At 33.6% G+C, this 24,686-nt stretch overlaps 1 protein-coding gene and 1 long non-coding RNA gene across 4 annotated transcripts in view; both read right to left on the reverse strand.

Annotated features, from left to right (window-relative positions):
- Nucleotides 1-232: 232 nt before the first annotated feature.
- The window catches only part of PPP4R2 (protein phosphatase 4 regulatory subunit 2), a 55,517-nt gene continuing 31,063 nt past the window's right edge, over nucleotides 233-24,686 (reverse strand). For all 3 annotated transcript variants that reach the window (XM_047746760.1, XM_047746777.1, XM_047746768.1), the window contains exons 3-9: nucleotides 17,895-18,065; nucleotides 8,534-8,627; nucleotides 6,901-6,938; nucleotides 5,733-5,807; nucleotides 5,342-5,485; nucleotides 4,386-4,675; nucleotides 233-4,132 (exon numbers count right to left, since the gene is read on the reverse strand). In XM_047746760.1, the coding sequence (XP_047602716.1) occupies nucleotides 3,813-4,132; nucleotides 4,386-4,675; nucleotides 5,342-5,485; nucleotides 5,733-5,807; nucleotides 6,901-6,938; nucleotides 8,534-8,627; nucleotides 17,895-18,065 (1,132 nt within the window). In that variant the 3' untranslated portion in view covers nucleotides 233-3,812. The remainder of the gene's footprint in view (nucleotides 4,133-4,385; nucleotides 4,676-5,341; nucleotides 5,486-5,732; nucleotides 5,808-6,900; nucleotides 6,939-8,533; nucleotides 8,628-17,894; nucleotides 18,066-24,686) is intronic.
- On the reverse strand, nucleotides 11,657-17,887 carry LOC125109658 (uncharacterized). The gene is made up of 3 exons (XR_007130328.1): nucleotides 16,628-17,887; nucleotides 12,866-16,578; nucleotides 11,657-12,663 (listed from the first exon to the last, which is right to left on the reverse strand). It is a non-coding gene; the product is annotated as an uncharacterized LOC125109658 (long non-coding RNA).

A 24,686-nucleotide genomic window follows, 5' to 3' on the forward strand; every position in this document is an offset into this window, starting at 1 on the left:
TTCTGTCAGATACAGGTTTGAGTTGTCCATTCACGTCAGCTGCACCCTCCACGCAGAAATCCTTGACTTAAGAAACAGAGGTACAATAAGTTCCTGCATTAAGCTTTTTCCCTTACAGACCAGGAAATGCTTACGGATCCTAAACCATCTAAAGTGACTGGGGAGCAGGAGCTGGGACAGAGGTGTGAACTATTAAAGAAAATAAAGTAATTCCACACATATATTTTTCTAATTTATATTTTATTGCATTATGAAAATAATACATTTGGCAAAGTAATCTAGGCTCCAAATTGAAATAAAAGAAAATTCTGAAGTGTACTGATTTTTTAAATGTGAAATATTAGATGTATCCTAACCAATACATACTAGCATTCTTATTAGGCCAATAATCCAATAAACCTAATTATAATAATTCCACATAAAATTACAAGGTGTTTTTGCATTCATCCATTTTATGATTAGCACAAATCTCAAGAGAACTGAGCTTCATTTGATCAAAACCAATGTAATTCAGAAACTCCTGTTCAGAAGACAACTTGAAACACTATCCAAAATTTTTATTTCCTTTGGTTCTACAAGTTGCATTTTCATCCTTATCATGTTACATTTCTCATAAACATTGTAGCAGCTATAGATTCTGCCCAGTACCTTTATAAGTAAACTAGTATATTACATTTACATTATTTGAAAAATTTACTGATTTTACAAATGCAAAAATGCATAAATACATGCCTATCTACACCAGCAAAACAAAGTACTCTGAACCTCTATGCTTTAACAGGCTATACCTTCTGGCGCAGGATTTCTGGAACGCCTTTCCAAGCCAAAGGGTTATAGCTCTCTGACGGGGAATTCCACTGCTCTGTCCACATTGTTGAAAGGTGTAGTTACAATAAATCCTAACTGGATTAAATTTATTTAATAATCAACATTTAAAATATGACATTTTCCACCACTTATTTCTGTTCTGCTACATTTTCAGAACTGAAAAGATGTAATTTTTAAAATGTACTAGGATATTTTTACTTTTTTAAAAGGGGAAAGTGCTAAAAACATATTACATATTATTCTCTATCCTCATCAGCATTTCAAGTTCTTTTTACATGTTGGGTTCAGAGTCTAGAATCTAATAGGTAAACAATCTGCTCAAGGCCAAAAAAGGGAAAAATAACATTTTTAATCACTGAGGTCTTGCTTCTTCACTTAGATCTTTAATATGACTTTGCTGATGTAAGAAAATATGCCTAAAATCAGCCTTTAAAAAATTCACATCCGAATCAGTTACTATTACAACTGACATTTTCATTTAAGCAAAGTCTGTGTAAGTGCACCTATGCATACTTGCGGAAATCTACTTCCAAATGGGCATCAGTATCTTAAACCAGCTGAACAAGGTTTCCCAGTTTAACTACAGTATTCCACCTATCCTAAAGGAGATATTCCGTGAGCATTCTACAATTACCTGTATGAACAGCAACAAGTTTGATCTATGATCAACATATGAATATCTAATAAATATTAAAACTATTAAACTATAGATTAAAATGCAGATCTCTCATAGAGTTAAGTGATGGCATTTTGGTACATTCACCATTATTGTACTTTATTTAATAAAGAAATACATTTGCCCTTGCAAAAATAGCAATTGCAAGTTTACAAATAAAACCACAGACCTCAAAGTCATGACGCTAAATCTTCAACTTAAAACCAACAAAAGTAAATTGATTTGTTTACAAATGGTCCATGGCACAATTAAAACAAAAAATATCAAAAGGTCACAGGATCTTAAAGAATACGTTTATTGACAATAATCTCATAAATATCCTAAAGAAAATTTCAAAATTTCTAAAATTAAAATGTTTAAAATCTGTTCTCATTGGCAAAATATCCCTCAACAAAATAATAGGTCAATAGGTCACTACAAATGAATGTCACATTTAAAATTGGCTTCAACATTTTTGCAAAGCAATTTTTTAAAATTTACAATGTGTGATTTTTTCTCCCCTCCTGGGTACAGTAAATCAATATTCAATTTTTATTTTAACTACTAGACATATTCTTAAATATATCATCAAGCTGCTGTGAACCTGACAGTCAAGTCAGTCAGTAGTATATTTACCCTATAAACATAAACGGAGCCAAATCATTTGGTAATTTTAGTCATAGCAATTTAAGTAGTCAAAATGCAAAAGTTGTGGTCACCACCCACATCACCCCGAAGATTATGATACAGTGTCAGAAATTGTTTGCATCAGTTTTATAAGTTCATCTGTGTACTTCAGGTATCTGAAACTAAAAAAGGGATTCTTTTGTATTTTGATAAAAATGTACTCGAATATTTCATAACATTAATATTTATTGCTTTATATGAATACTGTATTGAAAGCCCAAGCATTCAGTTTACACACAGAAATTATACAATTATATACCGCTTCACAAAGGCAGTGAACACATTACATTCTACAAAATCTACTTTACAGAAATTTAAAAATTCTAAATATCAAAAGGTACAGCTGAAGAAACAGGTATAAATTTGGCAGCCAGTAATTTTGACAGGGAAGTTGCAGCTTGCATGACTTTTAAATATGTGAATTTGAAAATATTGAGTTTAGAGTAATCATTGTGCTTTGTGTTAATCTGAAAAATATAACACTGGCTGTCGAAGAAGCATGTTCAAAAATATTTAATTCACTTCAAAATGTCATACAAATTATGGTGGTTTCTATGCACCCCTAAAGCTTCAGTCATTTAGCTCCAGTACATTACTATAGTAATATATTAATTCTTCCAGTACAGTGGGGTTTCATACCATTGACATTTGCATACTCTAGAATAATTTAGAAAGAAATGTGTAATATTCACAATGTTCAGAAAAGCAAGCAAAAGGTCAAGGAACCTGCCGGGTTCTTCTGAGATGGTCTCATGTCAGCATTCATTCTACAAAATAGTAAGCTAATGTTTGAACACAGTTTCCAAGATAAAGCATATTTTCTCATAAATAATGAAGTCTTTTTCTCAGGCACCTCAGAAGTATACAAAAGAATTTTAGTTAGAACAGATCTCTTGGAATGTGTTTAACCTGGTATTTCAACAGACTTATTTCCAGGGTTTCACAAGGGCCAGATTTTATGTGAATTACTCAGAAGAGAAACTGAAACTGTCTTCTGAAAGAGGTGAACTCAATCATTACCAATAGAAAAAGTATTCACTGTATTCATCTCTTATAGAAACAGAAAAATAGAACATTTCCCCCCTTAGAATTTATATATATATATATATATATATATATATATATATATATATATATGACTTAAAGTTCCATTGTACATAGTCAAACAATAAAATCTGGAAGCCAGCATGAAACCCTATAATTCACATGTTAAAATGTTGAAACTATGACCAAAATATGAAAACTGCTAGAGTTGTCAGAAAGAGACAAGACAAAAAGATTTCTTGCATATGTATAAACTAAATGTGATAATCTCCAAAAGGTTTTCAAAATTATAATTATTACCTTCCAGTTTAAAAACTTTAATTCTTTAAACAAAAAAAATCTATACACAAACCACTGATTTGACAAGACCAGGAGAAGGAAAAAAAAAAAAAAAAAAGTCAGCGGTACGCAGGACCCAGAGGAGCTGATATTCACAGTTCTTACATGTACAACTCTTTCAGGATTTATCCCACAAAGTACTTTATTTTACAACCTGCTTCTCTTGTAAAACTAAAGGTCCACTTTATTACATAAAAGTTTTATACAGTGTAAAACCAGAACTGTATGTAAAATACTGCATCTACATGTTTCTCAATAGTTAGTCTTGTTCCATTGGTTCATCTGTGACTTCTGTGGTTTCGTCCTCATTTTCCATGGATGACTCTGAGAGAATCTCTCCAGTTTTACTGGAGTTGGATCCTACTAATTCTTCTGTCTCATGGCAATCAGAACCACTACTTACAGGGCCTGTATTTGCACTACCTTCAGAATGTAAATCTTTCTCAGCTTGAGTCAGATCAGATTCCTCCATCTGATTATTTTCCTCAGAAGTCTCTTCATTCACAGTTAAGGCATCATCAGATTCTTTTTCTTGATTTTTTCTTTCTGGGATCATTTCTCTTGATGTCATAAAAGACTCTAAAAATAAGCAAATGTTGTTGTAGTTAAATTTTATTTTCAAAATACCTCCACAGTTAAGTTTCATGAATTCTGATATTCTACAGTTCAAATCATATCCCCTGAAACTCAGCAGCAAATACATACAGGTGGGAGAAAAGCCCAACAACAGCATTACAAGGAGCTCCATTATGTTAAATTCTTTCAGGCAAAATGAAGTACAAGAATTTGAGGATCTCCTTACTCCACCCTTTTACAGATGGTCTCTAAATACCTTCTTCTTCCTCTTCATCCTCTTCTTCATCCTCTTCTGTACAGTGCTGCCTGGTACAACTACTTTCCTTGTCTTTATCCTGAGATGATGACGATGCTTCTGTTTCTTCTACCGTAACTGAAGCAATTTCACTGGAAGATGTCTGACTGGCTGTCTCTCTGACTTCGCTTTCTTTGTCAAACCTGAGTCTTTTTACCTCATGCCCCTCGGCCTCCACACCATCTTCATCAGGATGTTTATTTTTTATAGGGCTCACTGAGGAACCTTCTGATTCAGATGTCACAGAGTCACTGTAAATGTTTTTTTAAAGTGTCATTAATAAGACTGTTTTCTTCATCTTCCACATTCTCATTTTTAAGGTCTAATAATTTTTTAAAATTGCATTTCAGTGTCAAAGTTAAATTATAACATCTGAACAAAGAGAAACATGAGAATAATTTCAAGGGAACCTCAACTGTGTCACAAATATTTCCCACTAGAACTAGTCAACAAGTTATATGACATTTCTGCTCAATTTCCCAGTAACTTAAATGCCTTTCCGTAAGAGAACTACAAGTCTTCCAGATGGACATACTCATTAAGACCTCTCACCTGTTTAGTCTGCTTTGGGATATAAATAAAAGCTTTCCTTTAATGATCTACAATGAGAAATAACTAAAAATCTTCAGCTCTGATAGATCTTTTCTCTTTTCAGGTTACTTTCAAAAACAAGAAATAGAAAGCATTATAATCACTTTACTTTCTTAAGATGCTATTACAAATTAGCAGTTTTAAGCTTCTCTAGGACTATCTTCATCATGTGCTATTGCTGAAAAAGTCCAGAAGCCATAGACCACAATAAAACCTTGCTGTGTCTCTCAAAACAATAGCATAGAGTAGATAAAGAGTGCTGAAAGGATAAATGCCAACCTATTTTGAAAACATTTTCTGTTTTTAAATATAAATCGCATACAAACCTGTGATTTTTGTCCTCATTTTGCTGTAAGTTTGACTCTTTGCTGTCTGCGCTCTCAGGCAAGCCATTTGTTGTCATGGGGACTGACAAAGAAACCTTTGGTCGATTAAGTGGCCTGGGTGTTCCAGGCCCATTTATATTAGACCTAGGATAAGATAAAGAACATCATTTTCTCATTTTGGTAAGAAGTCACCCTCCCAAGGTTTGCTTATATGAACACATCACAGAAGTATTTACTCTAACTTTGACTTTCAAGATTTCAGGGTTACCAAATTAATTGTTCAGTATATTCTATGGCTTCCATAAAATGCCCAATCTTATTTAAGAACTGAACCTGCTTCTCAAAATTAGGAATATACAATCTCTCTGGATATTAAAATCAATAATCTCACCGTTCAGTATAACTTGGTGAATTTCCAGGAAACATAACACCATTCATTCGATTTAAACTATTAGAATTATTTTTCCTATGAGAAAAGGAAAAAACATTATTATAGACCCTTTAGTTCTTTAATTTTGATAAGAGCCACAGGCCTAAAGGATCTTTTGTACAATCTCACAGTCACAGAACATAACGAACAGAATTCTTTAAGAAATAGCATTAACTACGGGATTACCTTAATATCTCATTTAACACAGATATATTCTTGCTAGAGTTCTAAAAACAACGTTATCGTCTATAAAATCACAGACATTTTATAAATCCAGTGCCTTTTTTTCTTTTTAAAAATTTTTCTTTATTTATTTGAAAGAGAGAAAGAAAGCACGTGCACATGAGATGCGAGAGGGTCAGAGGGAGAAGCAGAGTCCCCATGAAGCTGGGAGCCTGATGCGGGACTTGATCCCACAACTCCGGGATCATGACCTGAGCCTAAGGCAGTCGCTGAATCAAGTGGGCCACCCAGGTGCCCTAAATCCAGTGTTTCTTAACAGAAGACATCATTCTCTCAATTCCCCTTCATGGACCCCACAGTCCCAGTGGACTTTTGGCAATGTCTGAAGACATTTTTCAGGGAAAAAGGGGCATTATTAGCATCCAGTAGGCAGAAGCCTAGGACAGTGCTAACCCCACTTTAATTCCCAGGACAAACAATTGTAACAAAACATTAATAGTGCCAAGGACTGCGTCTTAAACCAACACATTAATTTGCTATATAAATCTTGACAACTGGAAATGCTTTTCCATCGTGAGGAGGAAAGTCATCAAGGAACTATTCCAAACCTAGGAGTTATCCCCCAGACATGCCATGGCAAGGTATCTAGGATGGGATCTCAGGGCCCTGAGTACCATGACAGTACATAAATCCACGAATCTTAAGATTACAGTAAATCACCAATCACTTTAATCCAAACCTCTTTACTAGAAAATCATACAGATGATATCATTGGTAATACTCTACTTGAGGGACTGGGTGGTAGGTTCACAAGTATTTATAAATATTTTCCTGCATCATTTCCATATAAAATAAATGTGACCTAATTTAAATACTTATATATTAGAAAATATTAGAAATGATATAATCAGTATATACAGAAATTTTAAAAAATTTCTTTACTTACTCTGAAGAAGGATAAACACAGCTAACAACCATCACATTCTGCAACAACAAAAATTGATGCTTTAATATGCAGAAAAGCACTATGACATAAAGGTTAACCTTTTTTTTTTAAGCTCTCAGAATCACCTTGGCACCCCATCTATCCAATTTTACTGATACAAGAAAATAGATGATGAAAAGTAAAAACTTTTAATCAAACAAGAGAAACTAAAACAATTAACACACTAAATCTAATAACCTACTAAACCATTTGCTCCTTCTGCCAGTATTATTTTAATTCTACTAGAGCTACTTTGGGGCCCTGATATGTATCAAATTTAATACAATGGAACCACAGTCTTATTTTAGATAGAAATCATGCCAAGATACTTAGAGACTGAAGTATTCAGGCCATGTATAATGAATTTCTTTAAAAAGCAGTACACAATCAAAAGCTTGTGTAGTAGTATCATACATCCAAAAAAAGAGCTTCAGAATTTTTAATAATATAATCTTCCCAGTAATACTGACTTTCCTATAGTCAATATTCATTAAAAGTGTAGTATGACCCATAGGAAGTGCTTTTCAGCAGCACTTCTGCAGTCCTATTAACCATATTTCACAGATCAGAAACTGAGACTTAGGTTATGTAACTGGTCCATGGTCACCCAAATACGAAACACTGCAGCCCTGATTTGGTAATAGGACCACTACTGGTATGACTACTTTGATTGCCTCTTCATTCAAAGATTGCCAAAATCTAATTATTAAAAGACAATAAGCTGAAAGTAAGTGCTGATGAATCATCTCACTTTCCTGCCCTTCAGAAATCTCATTAAATCAAGGGCATGGAAACACAACAAAACAAATTAATCCAGTAAGGCCCTAAGATCTGTTGTAAACATTAAGTAACAGATTCCTGCTCCAAGGGTGAATAAACTGAATCTGAATTATAACCATAAAATGAACACTGGACAATGTTTTAGGATCAATCAGAGGGAATTAGCAACCTACTGGTCCAATCTTGGTTCTCACAGGGCTCTCTCATTGGTTCACTTCAAACAAGTCCATTTCCTACTTATTATTCCCTCAAACACCTGGATGTCTTTGTTCATCACATTGTTTCCTAGATCCAATATGCCCTTCTCTTACAACTAACATCCCTTACCGACAAAAAAACAACACTTCTTCATTCTTAAGTCTGATCTACACCTTTCTCAATATCGAAGTTAAATTTTTCATCAGATTTTCCAAAGTTGTGCACCTCTGAAGTCCAGAAATGAAGAAATGAATTCCATGGGTAACAAGTGTGCAAAACACAGCTAAAGTTAAAATATCAATTCCAGAACTTTGGAGAGCCTTTGATGCTAATGTGTACTAGAAATTTTGAAGAGACAGTAAGCAGCATTCCCCAAACTTCGCTGATCAACAAGTCCTCCCTCTGTGTCCCTTCTATTAAATCTTGCTCCAAAACTTAGTTTTTCCCAAATTTCCTAATTTCCCAAAAATTCCTAAAATTCCTAAACAATTTGGGAAAAAAAAACTTCAGGTATGTTTCAGGAAATCTATTTGAAGAAAAGGTGCCTGAAACAGAACTTACTCAGTGCTCTCTTCAGAAATAAAGTTTAATATAATCCAATGATTAAGATAAATACCTTCTCTACTCCTCTGAGAAATTTGTCTGTTCCTGTATAGTTTCTCCTTGGATCTGTTAGCAATTCACATAGTCGCTGAATAGTAAAAGGGATACTGCAAAAGAATATAATTTTATAGTTTGAGGTCATTAATTACCAAGAGAATCAGAAACATTATTACTCTTACTATTTAAAGATTTATCTAGTTACCCACGTATTAAGCGATAAAAGAAACTGCTATAATAAGGAGATGAAAAGATGAGTGACTTAACAAATACTCAAGATAATAAGCACACCTATCTCTTTCACAAGAAAATCCCTAGCCTTAAAATGCAATTTAAAAAAGAACACACAAAATTTAGAAGTTTCAAAATTAATGGAGAAACATATTTTTGACATTCTGAATATGATTAAAGTTTACAAGAGAGGCAACACGAATAATCATCAAGTTACAGTTTATTAAGTACAGGAATTTTCCCTCAAGCATTCCTTTGCACATAAAGGTTTCTTTACAGTGTCTCCAAATAAAACAATGTAGTATCAGACAGAACAAGGCAAATGATTCCAATGAAGACGTATGATAGAGTTCTGCTCCATAGTTTTTACACACAATCTATGATTCATAAGGTGTAAAATACACACAAATACAATCAATATTTTGGTAAGTGCCTTACCATAATTAAATTTTCACTTGATCATATCAAATACAAAACTGATGTAAGCTGGAACTAAAATCTTTTATAAATATTTAAAAATTTATCTCACACACTTCAGCATTCCTCAGAATTACAGTCTGTACAGCCAACCTAAAAGCATTAGTTAGGACAAACAGCTAAAAAGTACAGACATAAACTTCAGACTTCAATCTATGCCATTCAACTCTATTTACTTTCCTTATAAAGATAATTACAAAACCTCAAATTAAGAGTTAATATTCACAAAGTCCTTTACTACGTATAGGAATTTTGATATAATACTCTCCCACAAAGGAAAGCAGCTAGTACATAATAGTGCCAAGACTCAAACCCAGTGTCTCTAACTTCAAATCCCTTATCATCCCCTCCATTATTCCAAACATACTTAAAATCTTGTTTATTTTTTAATGGGACAGACCATATTTAGTCCTCATATCCTTAGCATCAATATTATTCTTATGTTCTTATAAAAAGCCAGTATAAGGTTTATAACAAATTTTGCAAAGGTGTAAAGTGTATGTTATTCATATGAAAACAATCATTTTACTTAGGAGAGCCCAAGAATCTATCTTTTCTCAAGTAGGATCAAAACCTAAAAATCAGAAACTATCATTCTGTCAACAAGAGACTGAGAGCTAACTAAATGTGTGTCTGATATCACAAATACTCAGAAGCAACTAGAAATTACAGAACTCTGACGTTCACCATGACTGCTTAAGAAAATTCCTTTGGGGGGCGCCTGGGTGGCTCAGTGGGTTAAGCCGCTGCCTTCGGCTCAGGTCATGATCCCAGGTCCTGGGTTCGAGCCCCGCATCGGGCTTTCTGCTCAGCGGGGAGCCTGCTTCCTCCTCTCTCTCTGCCTGCCTCTCTGCTTACTTGTGATTTCTCTCTGTCAAATAAATAAATAAAATCTTTAAAAAAAAAAAAAAAAGAAAATTCCTTTGGGTTTCTGAGAAAGAATACGGTTTCTTGTTTTTGAAAATATGGTCAGACTGGAGTACACACACAGTCAAAACGAAGAATCTTTGAAATGGAAAAAGGAAACAAAGCACACCAACAACGTTACTAATAATGAAACAGTTTACTGGTCTGTTTTATTCATTCCTATAAAGACGCCACATAAGTGAAAACCTATAGCTAATACACGAAACTGTTAACTGCATTAAAAAATATAGGGAAACATTTTCCCAAGCTACATACATAATAAACAACATGAGTTTACAAAATGTCTTTCCTGAAAGCTCAAGGGCAGGATCTCCTCCTTTATATTAGGTTCAATATGCGAGTTATTTGTACACATACGTATCTGAAATGCAGTACCACCATGGATTTCTGAGTACTAATGGTATACCAGCACCTCAGCCCCTTCTTCAAATTCATTACTTTCCAAACCTTAAACACACAACTCCACCTATCTATGTTATCCCCTCATTAATTAACTCACAGTGATACAATCAGAAGTGTCTACATTATTAAAAAATAAACAAAATAGCAACCACTGTTAAGAATATTCAAACGATACTTAACCGACAAATATTTCAACAGATATTATCTATCTTTTCCTCCAACTAAATTTCCTTCAGTACCAAAAACCAGTATCTTCTCTTAAGATAAAAGTAACTTTAAAACATAAGTATCTTTAAGTTGTCTGTTTAACAATGTTTATATGTTTTGGCTAATTTTCTTCAGGAAGGCAAGTAAAAGTGTAGCCTATTATTAACAATGCATGTATTGATAAATAATACTGCTTTTAGGGAGAAAAAGGTATTATGTTTGCACATCACTGTCAGCAATAAAAGCCTATGATAAAACGTGTTTACTCCTTAGACACTTTCAAGAGCTTTCAAGAGCTTTTGAAGGTATTTTACGAAGTGTCCAATAGATGGCACTAAAATCTCATATAATACCCACCCCCTTGCATAAGCAGGCTAAAATACAAGTATTACTTGTAAATAAAAGTATCCTTTGGAAACATTAATATAATCTTGCCAAATGCACTGACGGTCTCTTTACACAGTTGTAATTTTTAACCTTTTAGGTAATATGAAAGCCTACCACAAGCTAAAATCAGAGCATGTAAATAACTACAATAAATGTCAATAAAATTTTGTACAGTGTTCTCAAAAGAGAATAAATTGTATGCCAAGGAGGTAAGTCTGAACCTGGGAACACTTAATCTATGTTAGATCTTTAAAAGGAGGTATAAGAATAAACCAGATAAACAAATCCAGAATGGTTGGTACAAAAAATCTGTGCAAGGTTTGCTATTACTCCTTAGATACAGCATACAAAACAGGTTTTTTAACTCCTGAAAATATTAAAACTTTTTCCAATAAAAATCACTAACTAAATTAAGACCTTATGTGCCAAGAAGAAAAAAGCAAAAACCAGATTTCCCCAAATTTAGGGATTCTGAACCAGAATTCTGAACCAGAATCTGGTTCAGAATCCCTAAATTTGGGGAAATCGGAAGGATATTCATTGGAACAATATACTATAAAATAATTTAATAGAAAACATTTGGGGTTATTTCAAATAGAACAGATTGTTTACTCTGCAATATATTACTTATTTCCCTGCCATCCTAAGATAAAAACTAAGATTACATAAAGAACTGGGTGGGGGGAAACATGGAACAGGACTAGCAAGGCTTTTCAACTTTTCAACTTAAAAAAAAAAAAAAAAAAAAAAAAAAGGTGTCCACGAAATCCACTAAAACTTGGGAGGGAAAAAACCCCACATCAAGTAAAGGATCCAAAAGTGACAAGTCCTTTCAAATGGTATCACCCAGAAACACTATAGAACACTGACGTCCAGTCTACTTTTGATGTACAAATTATAAGGTAGTGTGGATAAAAAGGCATACTCACTAGCCCACTGAGAAACTGTCCAAGTTGAATTTATCTCTCTTAAAGTTTCATGTCCATATCTAGGAAACAGGGATTCTGAACGTATACTTCTCACTACTGATTATCATGAAGACTAAATAAAATATAATGTATATAAACCATTTAAACAGTGCCTGAAATATTTTATAAGGTATTCATTAAATCTTAGTTCCTATCATCATCCTGATCTTAACCCATTAATTGATGAAGGCTGCAGAAAGCATAAACACCCCAAAGACCAACTATAGAGGAACAAAACCAAACGTTTATCTCTATCTTTTAAAATACTCCTTTAAATTCCAAGGAGAGCAACTAACACGTTTTACATTAGTTATAGTATCTGAATTTGACTGCAATTGTTCCCATTCACTGAATTAAAAAAAAGTATTAGGGCTCCTGGGTGGCTCAGTGAGTTAAGCAGCAACTCTTGATTTCAGCTCAGGTCAAGATTTCAGGGTCATGAGATCTATCTCATAGATTGATCTCAGGGATCAAGCTCTGAACCGGGTGTGGAGCCTGTTTGAGATTCTCTCTCCCTCTGTATGCCCAACCCTTTACATGCGTAAATCTTTTTTTTTTTTTTAAGACTTTATTTATTTATTTGACAGAGAGAGATCACAAGTAGACGGAGAGGCAGGCAGAGAGAGAGAGAGGGAAGCAGGCTTCCTGCTGAGCAGAGAGCCCGATGTGGGACTCGATCCCAGGACCCTGAGATCATGACCTGAGCCGAAGGCAGCGGCTCAACCCACTGAACCACCCAGGCGCCCTACATGCGTAAATCTTAATGAGAATTCAGTATCATGAAAGGGGCTGAATATCAGGGAAAGACATCAAACCATGAATTAGCAATCCAATGCTACTTTTAATAGAAAGAAATTTTAGACAATAAGGCCAACACCTCAAGGAAGAATTTCCTATCTTGTATTTTAAGCTGAGATTACAGTCTGACTAAAATTTATCTTAGTCTATTTAATGTTTCATCATTAAAATGTACAAATATTCTGAATGTATACCAATGTATACAAACATTCTGAATATATACAGGTATTCAGTTGGAAAGAAGACATTCAGAGAAGAAAAATGTGCACTTAATTCAGAATTTAAGATAAAATCAGATAACTGATTACCTTATTCCTTTCCAATGCAAGCAACTTTCCTCATGAAAAAGAGAGGAATATAAAATATAACACAGAGGCCGTTTGAGTATAAAAGCGAAGAGATAACCATAAAATCAGACATCCTGTTATGAAAAATACTAAAACAGCCAGCTCAACTTCAGTTTTACGCATAAAGATGTCATTTTTACTATGTCCTTATTTTCTATGAATGGCTACATTTGTACTATGCCTTAGTTAACAAAATCACTTAAATCTGACCTGAACTATTCAGGTAAAAACTAGCTTAAATGTATCTCAGTTACCACTAAGAAAATAAAATAAAATAAAATATCTCTATATATCTATCTCAGTTATCTAAGGCTGAACAAACAGGTTCAGTTTTGTGTACTCTTAAGTCCTACAAAAGTCAGAAATATCACTGGAAATATCACTGATATTATCTTTATCTTAGTATCTACACAATATCTCTATCAGTACTCAGGCTTTACATGTGTACAAATATAAACATACTTAAATATCGTTATGTATATATTTTCTACCTCAAATCAAATGTCAGAAATTGAGATTTACTGAAAACATCAATGTAAAATGACAAGTACAAACAATTAATAAAATGAAGTAGCCTCTTTAAATAATGCTAAGTAATTATAAACTAGTATCTGTACCACTCCCCATCCCAAAATAAGTATGTAGCAACAGTCAACACTTTCATTCAAGTTAATAATCTCTTATAGTGCCTACAGTAGTCTGAACTGTCTTGTTCTGGCATCAAATCAAAAATGTCAAGAAAAAAATCTGGACTTTTGCTGTATCCTACCTTTCAATTTAAAACATTTTATTAGAACATCAAATCAAACCATATGATCAAAGGACAAGGCAAGGTGAGGTTGGAGGAGGGAAGGCTACTAAATAATTCCAATTCTCAACTAGTTATGCTAAGTGAAAGACAGTGAAGAAAATGGAAATAAACACATTTAGCTAAAAGATTTAATATGGTCAACAAATACTGACACAAAAGCTCTATTTCTCCTAAACAACTGAAGAGAATTCTGGAAGCAGCAATAAAATAGGTCAAAGGAAGTAAGAGAACAAAGTAACAAATAGCTAGAACCTATTCTCTCATCCCTGAATAATCTTAAGCTAACTGTAAAGCAAACAATACAAAATCAAAATAGGATTATGCTTTAAATCTATGATTCAGATTTAAGATACAAAAATCTCTTACATGACCTTTTAAAAAAGTATGAAGAGGCACACTCTCAGGTGCAGAAATTTTCAAGCGCAATCTGTGTGTAAGCAACACACATATAAAACATTAATGTATAACACATTATAAGTTAATAAAAATTAAAAATTAAAAAAAAAAAAACCAACAATGTGAAAGCTTTTATCACTAAGAAAAATCTGGTCAATCATGTACATTAAAATAACTTTAGAGAAGAAATTCAATATTCAGAAAGACTATCATGCCAAAAGATGAAAAGTGCTCTTCAGTTGTAACCAACGGTACCTGCCTTAGAAAGATGATGTGACAAAAAAAATCTTTAGGTATCAAATGGTTATGTACTTTTTCCAGACCTGCTCATAAACACGTAAACCACACTACTTCAGTCAACCACTCAGTACCTTAAACTTACTGCTTATTTTAGAAAGATATAACAACAGTAACAAAGGAGAAGCAAAGACACAGTTAATTTATATTCATTATTCTTAAACTGTCAGTAATTTAGAGTCGACACATAAGTATCTTTTAAAAAACTACTAAAAATGTAAATCACATTTCTTTCTACCCCTTGAAGTGCCTCTTTGTGTACAGCAGGAATGAACTACTACAAATAAAATACAAATATAGAAACATGTTTTTATTCCTTTCACTGATTTATTCAGTACTGTTTGAAAACCTGCTGTTCAGGCATTCACTGCTGTAGGCCTTGTTTGGAAAAGACGGTTAACCCTGTCTTTCAGAATCTTACAGTTCAAGAAATCAAGCCAACAAGTGAATGGAGAATTTCCACTTCAAAGAGGGGAAATTTAAATGTTGACAATATACTAAAATAATTTTAGAAAATGAATAATCTTTTTCAGGACTAAATACTATGAAGCATTTAAAAACCGAGCTTTTACTAATTAAAAGCAAAAACAATAAACTTACCAATAAGAAAATCACTCCAAAGTAAGAAAAACAAAAAAGGGTATGAAACCACAATTTGTAAGAGCTAATAAGAACCTGATAAATGTTCAATTTCACCTGCACTCAAAGACACATAAATCTGTGTGCACATGCATGCACTGGACACACACACAATATTAAGGAATTACAGTATCTGCATTTACACACACATGAAATAATACACATTTTGCACGGTCAACTTGACAGTTCAATAGAAATTTTGAGTATGTGTACACTGTGACATTAACAATTCCATTTCTACAAATTAAAAGCAACAATCTACACATACATTCAATGTGTGACATTCATCAACACAAGAAGGTACGTACAAGGATGCTCACTACAAGCACTACTTAAAATAATCAAAAATAAACACCCACCAACAGAAATAAAGCAAACTTGTTCGTATAATAAAAAATAATGCAGTCATTTCAAATACACAGATGAAGAGAAGATACCACTATAAATGCACTGATAGATGTCAAAGCTCTTCAAAAAGGAAAATACAACTAGCATATGACATGATCCCACTTTCTTTTCTTTCATGTACTACTCCTGTGACATCTAAGGATCTTTTAAAAATTTTAACAAATATTTTTATAACTTAAAAGGTGACCTATTATAAAGAGTGGTAAAGGTATACTAAGAAGGACAAATCCTCAATCTGGCTGAAAAAGACCAAAATGCTACTTGGAGCCACTACTCTTAGCAAAATTTTTAACACACCAATTAATTTATATATATTCATACATAAAAATAAAATTTTAAAAAATGAACATGTTTTAATGTATCAATATAACAAAGACAAACAAGGTTAATTAAAAACTGAAAAATACTTATCACTTATCACTGATTAAGACCTCGATCCCACCTAACTAGGAAAAAGGATTCATAAACTATTTTGAAAAATCAAATTAAAAACAATGTAAGTTCAAAATACTATGGTTCAAAGATGAAAAATATTTTTAAAGCAATTGTGTCTTAGGTATGCATTTAATGACCATTTAATTTTCAGAAGTATGTTAATTACCTGCTTTACAGACTAAGAAATTATAAATATTTAGATTTATTTAGTCCACATACCTGTCTAGTCAATCTTAATTTTGAAAGAACTGAAAACAGTATTACTAATTCAGAATCACAAGTATATTAGCTTACCATTCACAAAGCAGTAGCATATTATGACCTCTTTTACCTTGCACTTGATCTTAGCCAAAAGGTGGAGAAGTGATGACCTCTTTTACCTTGACTCTTAATTTTTAAATGGTAGCCATAACTTATTGAAAAGATGAGTTATAACGTCTAAGTACTATCTGTGTACTATTTATAAATATCCCAAAGTAGTATTCTTATACTGAATAATTTAGTTCAAGACTAAACCTTATGCAACATATTTCTAATGTAAAGCATGTGGCTTTGTCTGGGTATGTGCTTTTAAAAAATACTATTATTGACAAAAGCAGTATGTGTGTACAGATAAATAATTTTCGGTAGAGTGTACAGAAGTACAACAGGGTACAAAGTCAAAATAAGTGTCCCTCCCATCCCAAACCCCCAAAGGCAGCTCAAAGATAAAGCCATATATTCTACCCCCAAAAAGCACTTTAGCAACATACCTAAAGCCAAAGTCTAAGAATGTGTTATTTTAAGCAAAACTCAAAACTTAAAAGCACAGAAACATGATATGTAACAAAGGATTAACTGAATTACACTACCTTGTTGCAAATCCTGTGTTTAAATATCTGAAAAGAATGAGACTGTTTATGCTATCTAATACTTACAAATGAAACCTCTTCAAATAAAACGCATCTCAAATATGAATTCATGGTTAACATATCCACAATTCATTAAATTTGGTATCCAAATCGCTAACATCAATCTAAATACTAAACAATTCAACATCAAAAATACTTCTTCCCTTCAATAAAGAAAACCCTACAAATACAAAGTCCTAAAAAGAAAAATACTTAAAATGACACAGAATATGACACACAACAACATTTTTTAAAATAGCCTTTTATTTTAATACACTGTATCTTTTAATGCAATGTTTACAAAAGGCTAAAAATGATTACTTGTTTACTTGGGAGTAAAAGAGGAACTCCAAAAAAAAATTTAAATATAAAGTCCTAAGTAATTTATACGTTCATAAATTGTCATTTTTCATTTAAAAAAATAATACTCATCTCAATGATATGCAGGTTCTAGGCAAAGTACAAAGATTTATATCACATATAAAATGGAAAGAAAAAACTAACATTTCCTGATTGCCTCCACTGTCAAACCCATTTTAAAGTCCAAATGCCACTTATACACCCATAAACGTGGTTCCAGTTAAATAAATAAATAGGTACACTGTAATTATTTAATACTTGTAAGCTAAAAATCACTAACTACTTAATGTCACCTGAGACACAGAACTTACTTAATGGATAATCAATGATCAAAACAAATAAAAATCCATAATGTTCTGCTAAAAATTAAACCTTTAAAATAATATTAAGTGCATACCCATTAAATCCAGTGACAATTTTCAGTATTCTTTCCTTCATTTCATCAAAGGGAATATATTCGACATTTGGGTTGGGAGGACCTCTTGGTTCAGGAGCTGAAGTTCTGAAATCATCCATCACTTTCTCCAGTTTGAAAATAAAATAGCCTTTAAATTGGGACCACTGAATCCTATAAGCAAAAAATCAAACAAAACAAAACAAAACACAGTAACATGTAGCTTTACAATTCTTGAACACAAAGCACAAAACAGAATATAGGATAACACTGATGCTAATAACATTAAGATCTGAGTAAGGGGCAGTGAGAATATCTTTGTTAAGTGGCAAATACCAGGCCTATGAATCTGACTCACAAACTCCCAACTAGTTATACCAATTCTCCCCACTCCTGATCCAAATGAAACCCCAATCTCTGATAAAAATCTTTAAATGAACAACCTCCAGCTAAAGATTAAAAAATCCTTAAAATGAACAACCTCCAGCTAAAAGCCTATCATGTTCTACGTCTCATTATTATTAGCAACTTTAAAACGTTATTTTGACTCTATTGCTCCTAACAAGTCAGCCAGGGAGGTGTTACCATACCATCGTAAATAGGTTATTAGATATTGGCTCAAGTTCACATTTTAAATAGGCAAGTCAGAATGACTCCAGACCCGAAGCTCTTATTATTCAAGCTATAATGCTTACATAGACAAATAAAGGTTTCTTGTCTTATTATCTATGTTAAACAGCAAAATGAACTTCAAATTTCTCTTTTCTTTTAACTAGTATTTTTAGAATCTTCTGTCTCTTAAAGGGTACATATCATAGGTTCTATGCAACATGTATCTGTAAAGTAAAAATATATAATTTATGTGCTTTTAATATCTATTCACTTACTAGGTTAATAAGAACACCTTTTCTCCCTGTCCTCTTAAACTTTACCACTAATATGAAAAAATTTTGTGATGATACCTGCCTGAATACCCTAAATTCCAGGAGATCCAAGAATCAAGAATGTCAACCATTTCCCAAAGTTGAAAGTACAAACCATTAATGGCAGCAGATACATCTTACACAGGTGACTACTTTAGCAAAATAAGGGAAGTGTTAATCTGTACTCTTCCTCCCATCCATAATCCTACAAACTAGGACAGCAGTTCTCAAAAGTGTATTGTAAGAGGCCAAAGCCATGTCTCATAAGAATAAGAGTTGATATTTTACTACGTTAGTATTTGTCTTGATGGTGCAAGAACAGCAACAGGGAAAATGAAGAAACTTAGCAGAATTCAAGCAACAGTTCCAAACTCTTATCTACTAGTCAGTCATCACCTTCTTCACCCACCCAAAATTCACAGTAAAACAAAAAAACCATTTCAAGTTTAATAAAACAAAAAATACTAATTTTATTAATACTCAACCTCTGAATATGCATTTTCTCAATATTCTCTGTAACAAAATGGGACAAATAATACATGAAAAATGTATCAAAATATTATATACATTTCAAGGAACAACAGTTGAATATTGTTGCCAGCTGAACTAGCTGCTATCTTAGAAGGCAATTTTTACTTGAAATGACTGTCAAACAAATAAGACTTTTTTAGAACAAGAAAATTTGGTAGATATTTTTTCAAAAATGAATGACTTCAAGAGATATAACTAGTAACTGAAATACTTGTGGCCAATGAAAAATTGGAACTTCAAAACAGAAAGTGAAACTAGAAAATGTTTTTCAGTATGAGCCTAGAAGGCTCCTGATACATTCCCAAGACATTTCAGAATCAGTCACTGTCGACTTAAACAATACTGTGTGACAACAACGATGACGACAACGACGACGAAAAGCTTGAACTATGTCAAAATCAAAATATTTTCTGTGTCTCAAAGGTCACTATCAACAAGTGAAAAGGCAACCCACAGAATGGAAGAAATACTTGCAAATCATCTATCTGATAAGGTGTTAATAACCAGGAGATAAAAAGAACTCCTACAAATAAGCAAGGTGGGGGAGGGCAGGAGGGCACAGAACACAACCCAGTGAAAAAATAGGCAAAGTAGTTGAACAGACATTTCTCCAAAGATATACAAAAGACCAATAACATGGAAAAATGCCCAACCTCACTAATCACTGGGATAATGTACATCAAAACCAAAACGTGACAGAACTTCACATCCATTAGGTCACCTGCTATGCAATCAACAACAACAAAAACAAAAACACAGGAAACAGCCAAGTATTGGCCACCAAAGCTGTAGAGAAATTGGAACCTCGTACTGGCTGGAGGGCATACAAAATAATGCAGCAACTGTAGAGAAGTGTGGTGGTTTCTCAAAAATAAAAACAACAATAACAAAACAAAACAAAAACAAAGAATTACCAGGTGATCCAGCCATTCCCTTTCCAAGTAAATACCCAAAACATGTGAAAGCAAGGACTCAATCAGAATGTGTACACCAATTCACAAAGCAGTATTATTCACAATAGCCAAAAGGTGCAAAATACCATCAATCAACACACGAATGCATAAATAATGTGGTATAAAAACATGCAGTGGGATATTATTAGGGCTTAAAATGGAAATTCTGGCACATGCTACAACTTTGAAAAATCTTGAACACAATATGCTAAGTGAAATAAGCCAGACACAAAAGAACAAATTTTATGATTTCACTTACATGAGGTATCTAAAATAGAATCAGAGGCAAGGAGTAGAAAGGCATTAGCCCAGGGGCTGGGGAAAAGGTAAGGTATTACTGTTTAATGAGTACAGAGTTTCAGTTTGGGAAGATTAAAAAAAGGTCTGGATATGGATAGTGATGATGGTGGCACAAGACTGTAGAAGTATTCAATGTCCCCAAGTTATACACTTAAAATGCCAAGATTTGTTATGTATATTTTACCCCAAAAGAAGTGTTGAAAATTGGACAAAAGATTCAAATAGGCACTTCTCCAAAGAAGATAAATGGCCAATGAGTACATTAAAAGATGATTAACATTATTATCCACTAGGGAAACACAAATCAAAGCACATTTTATAAGATACCATTTCACATCTACTAAAGGTGGCTATAATCAAAAAGTTGGGACAATAACAAGTGTTGGGGAGGATGCAGGATGAAATTGGAAATCTTATACATTGTCGGTGGGAGTGCAAAATGGTATAGCCACTGTGGGAAAATAGTCTGGCAGTATCTCAGTTAAACACAGTTAACATGCGACTTGACAATTCCATTCTATTAAATGAGTAACTTATATGGTATACAAATTTTATTAAAATTAAAAAATTTTGGAGAGGATCATGCTTTTTGCATGATCACATCTTCTTCCATTCCCTCATCTATTCTGGGAAGGTTTTGAGATAAGAAAAGGTTTTGAGATAAGGTTTTGAGATAAGATAGAGCCCAGGGTAAGCAAACTATGGGAGCTTCAAAGACTATGATATTAACTTGTCAGACAGGAATTAAGTCCCATAAACTAAATGAATTTTATACATATTGTATTTTCAGTTTCAAAGGTATCAAAAGCAGTTATTCTGAATTAGATCCAAGAGATGCAATTCAGAAGTCATTACACCATATAGAGATGAAAAACTACTTCTACAAAAATGTCAAAAACGTAGCTTTTTGTTACACTACAACTGTGACAAAAACAAAAACAGAAAATGTTTTCATGAATATTATAGGATTTGAACACAACAATAGGCCATGTGCAAATAAACTAAGGGTCTGGCAAAGAAAAAATATTTTCTTAGGAATGTACTCACTGGTTGAGTAGAAACTAGAAACAAAAAAACCCTTATTTTTCAAATGAAAATAAAATTATTCTAAGAAGATGCTCATAAAACATACATTTTCGGGGCACCTGGGTGGCTCAGTGGGTTAAAGCCTCTGCCTTCAGCTCAGGTCGTGATCCCAGGGTCCTGGGATCGAGCCCCACATCGGGCTCTCTGCTAGGCAGGGAACCTGCTTCCTTCTCTCTCTCTGCCTGCCTCTCTGCCTACTTGTGATCTCTGTCTGTCAAATAAATAAATAAAATCTTTAAAAAAACAAAAAAAACATACATTTTCAACTTTAAAATCAATTCCTCCACATTAATTTAATCTGCTTTGCTAAAATTAACTCAAGAATTTACTGAAATTACTCCTTAATTTTTTTAAGATTTTATTTATTTATCTGACAGAGAGAGAGAGAGTCAAAGAGGGAACACAAGCAGGGACAGTGTAAGAGGGAGAAGCAGGCTTCCCACTGAGCAGGAAGCTCAATGTGGGGCTCGATCCCAGGACCCCAGGACCCCAGAACCTGAGCCAAAGGCAGCCGCTTAATGACTGAGCCTCCCAGGCACCCCACTCATTAATTTTTTTTTTAAAGTAACCTCACCTCCCTCCACTTTCTTTTCTTCTTTCCATCTTTACTTTCATACAGCTTCTCCTTTAGAGAGACACAACACTAATAAAGATACCCTATGAAATATCACACAATGACCTTATTATCACCACAGGAATTCACAAGTCTATACCCACTCAAGAGCAGAAAATCTCTTACTTTCTCTGCTGGTTCTAGAACACTTCAGGGGCCAGTAACCACCATCTTAACTTACTGCCTCTTACAGTTCCAAATTCTATTAAGATTATTTCTACTCAGCCTCAATGGTTTCCACACAAAATCTGTGTGGGAAGCTAACACAGAGAACACAGGAGAGCCCTACTACCTCCAGGAGTAGCAAATACTACACCATTTGCAAATATCAAAGGGGAATACATGAAGAATGAATGAATAAAAACAAATTTAAGAGGGCTGGGTAACAAGTTCATAACATCTTCAAAAGCTAGCTATTCAAATCAGGAGATTTTAAGTGTCAGAATTTGGTGGGCCTGGGTGGTTCAGTCAGTTGGTGTCTGCCTCCAGCTCATATCATGATCCCAGGGTTCTGGGATGAAGTCCTCATCCGTATCCCTGCTTAGCAGGGAATTTGCTTCTCCCTCTGCCCCTTCCCCTGCTTGTGATCGCTCTCAAATAAAATCTTACAATAAAAAGTCAGAATTTTTTCATGACAGGAGAGAGCAAAACCAAGTAAATTTAATTTGAATATTGAATTACATGAGCAAAAACACGTGGCAAAAATAACATATTGTGAACTGCTTACACAACATCATGACAGCATTTTTAAGAACTTTAAAATACCAATTACTAGCTCAGAAAATTTCTGTAAGTAGGGCCCCAATCAAGGGAATATTCCTTTTTCATCATGATTACACCATACCATATTTTATCATTTTAAATGAGTAAATAAAATCAGAGAACAGAGAGCCCAGAAATAAACCCAACACAAGGAAACATGGTATGGGAAAGGACCGATTACTCAGGAAAATACCCTAAGAAATGGCAGGACTACTACAAAATTTTACTGAAGTGTAAAAAGTATTTTTTCCAACTATATTTTAATAGCACAGTCATAAAAAAATTAGAAAATAGAAACAAAATGAACACTGCCCATGAACTGTCCAGTAATTATCATTAAAATATATTTTAGTGTATTTTTCACTATTCTATTCTACTTATTAAAATATGGCATTCTATTTTGATAACCCTTTTTTTCCCCTCTTTATTTACTATGGATATTGTCACATGATCTGTAGTCTCTGCTAGGATTTTTAATTTGTATCACATACAGCTGCACCATTATTTAATAACCATTTTTTATAAATAATATTGATTTAATAAAAATTAAGGTGCAGTAGGGATAACTTTACACATACCTTTCTGCAAAATGTCTTTTTTTTTAATTTTTAAATTTTTTTATTAACATATATTATTAGCCCCAGGGGTACAGGTCTGTGAGTCGCCAGGTTTACACTTCACAGCACTCACCATAGCACATACCTTCCCCAATGTCCATAACCCAACCACCCTCTCCCTGCCCCTCCAGCAACCCTCAGTTTTGTGAGATTAAGAATAAACACCATTTTAAAAAGAGGTTTTCTTCCAGCTGATTACAATTAAAAATAATTGTGGTTAATATCCTAATAATAAACTTTGAAGGCATCTGTTTATTACTTTAGGATTCCTTAAGTGGAATTACTGAGTCTAAAATACAAGTATCAACTTCTGATAAAGATACTTTCAACAGCCTCTCAGAAATGCTGTACCACTTTCGAGCGTCATCAGGATAGAAACACCTATTTCATTCAAGTATTAAATTCTTTCAAAACTCCTGCACAATTTAATAGTAGAAAATCACTTTATTTGCATTTCATTTACTGCTAGTAAAATTGAGTATTTTAACCTATGTTCACTGGTCACAAGACATTTCTTTTGTGTCTGGAATAGGTCCTGGATCTCCAATCCTCTCATCCTGGGGTTCCTCAACTTTGGCACCACTGATACTGTGAGCCTGGCAGTTCTTTGTCATAGGGGAAGGTCCTGTGCAGTGCAGGATGCTGAGCAGCATCCCTGGCCTCTCTCCACCTGCGTGAAGTCAGGAGCACGCAATCTCCACCCTCTCAAAAGCTGTGACAACCATAAACATCTACAAACACTACCAAATGTTACATAGAAGACAAAAATTGTCCCAATTAAGAAGCACTGCCCCATCCCCACACTCCTTAAAAGAAAAAGTAAACTACTATGCAATACAAGTATGAACATAACTTCTGAACTGCCATTTTGTACTGACTGCTTAAAAAAGAGCAATTGTTTTTACATAAATGTTGAAGTGACACTAAATTTTTTGTCTATTTGTTCCGATTTTGAAATTACCCTTGAAATATTAACACATTTTCTTGCTCAGAAAGTCGTATCTGAAGAT

The sequence above is a fragment of the Lutra lutra genome, chromosome 1, assembly GCF_902655055.1.
Source record: "Lutra lutra chromosome 1, mLutLut1.2, whole genome shotgun sequence".
Lineage (NCBI taxonomy): Eukaryota > Metazoa > Chordata > Mammalia > Carnivora > Mustelidae > Lutra > Lutra lutra.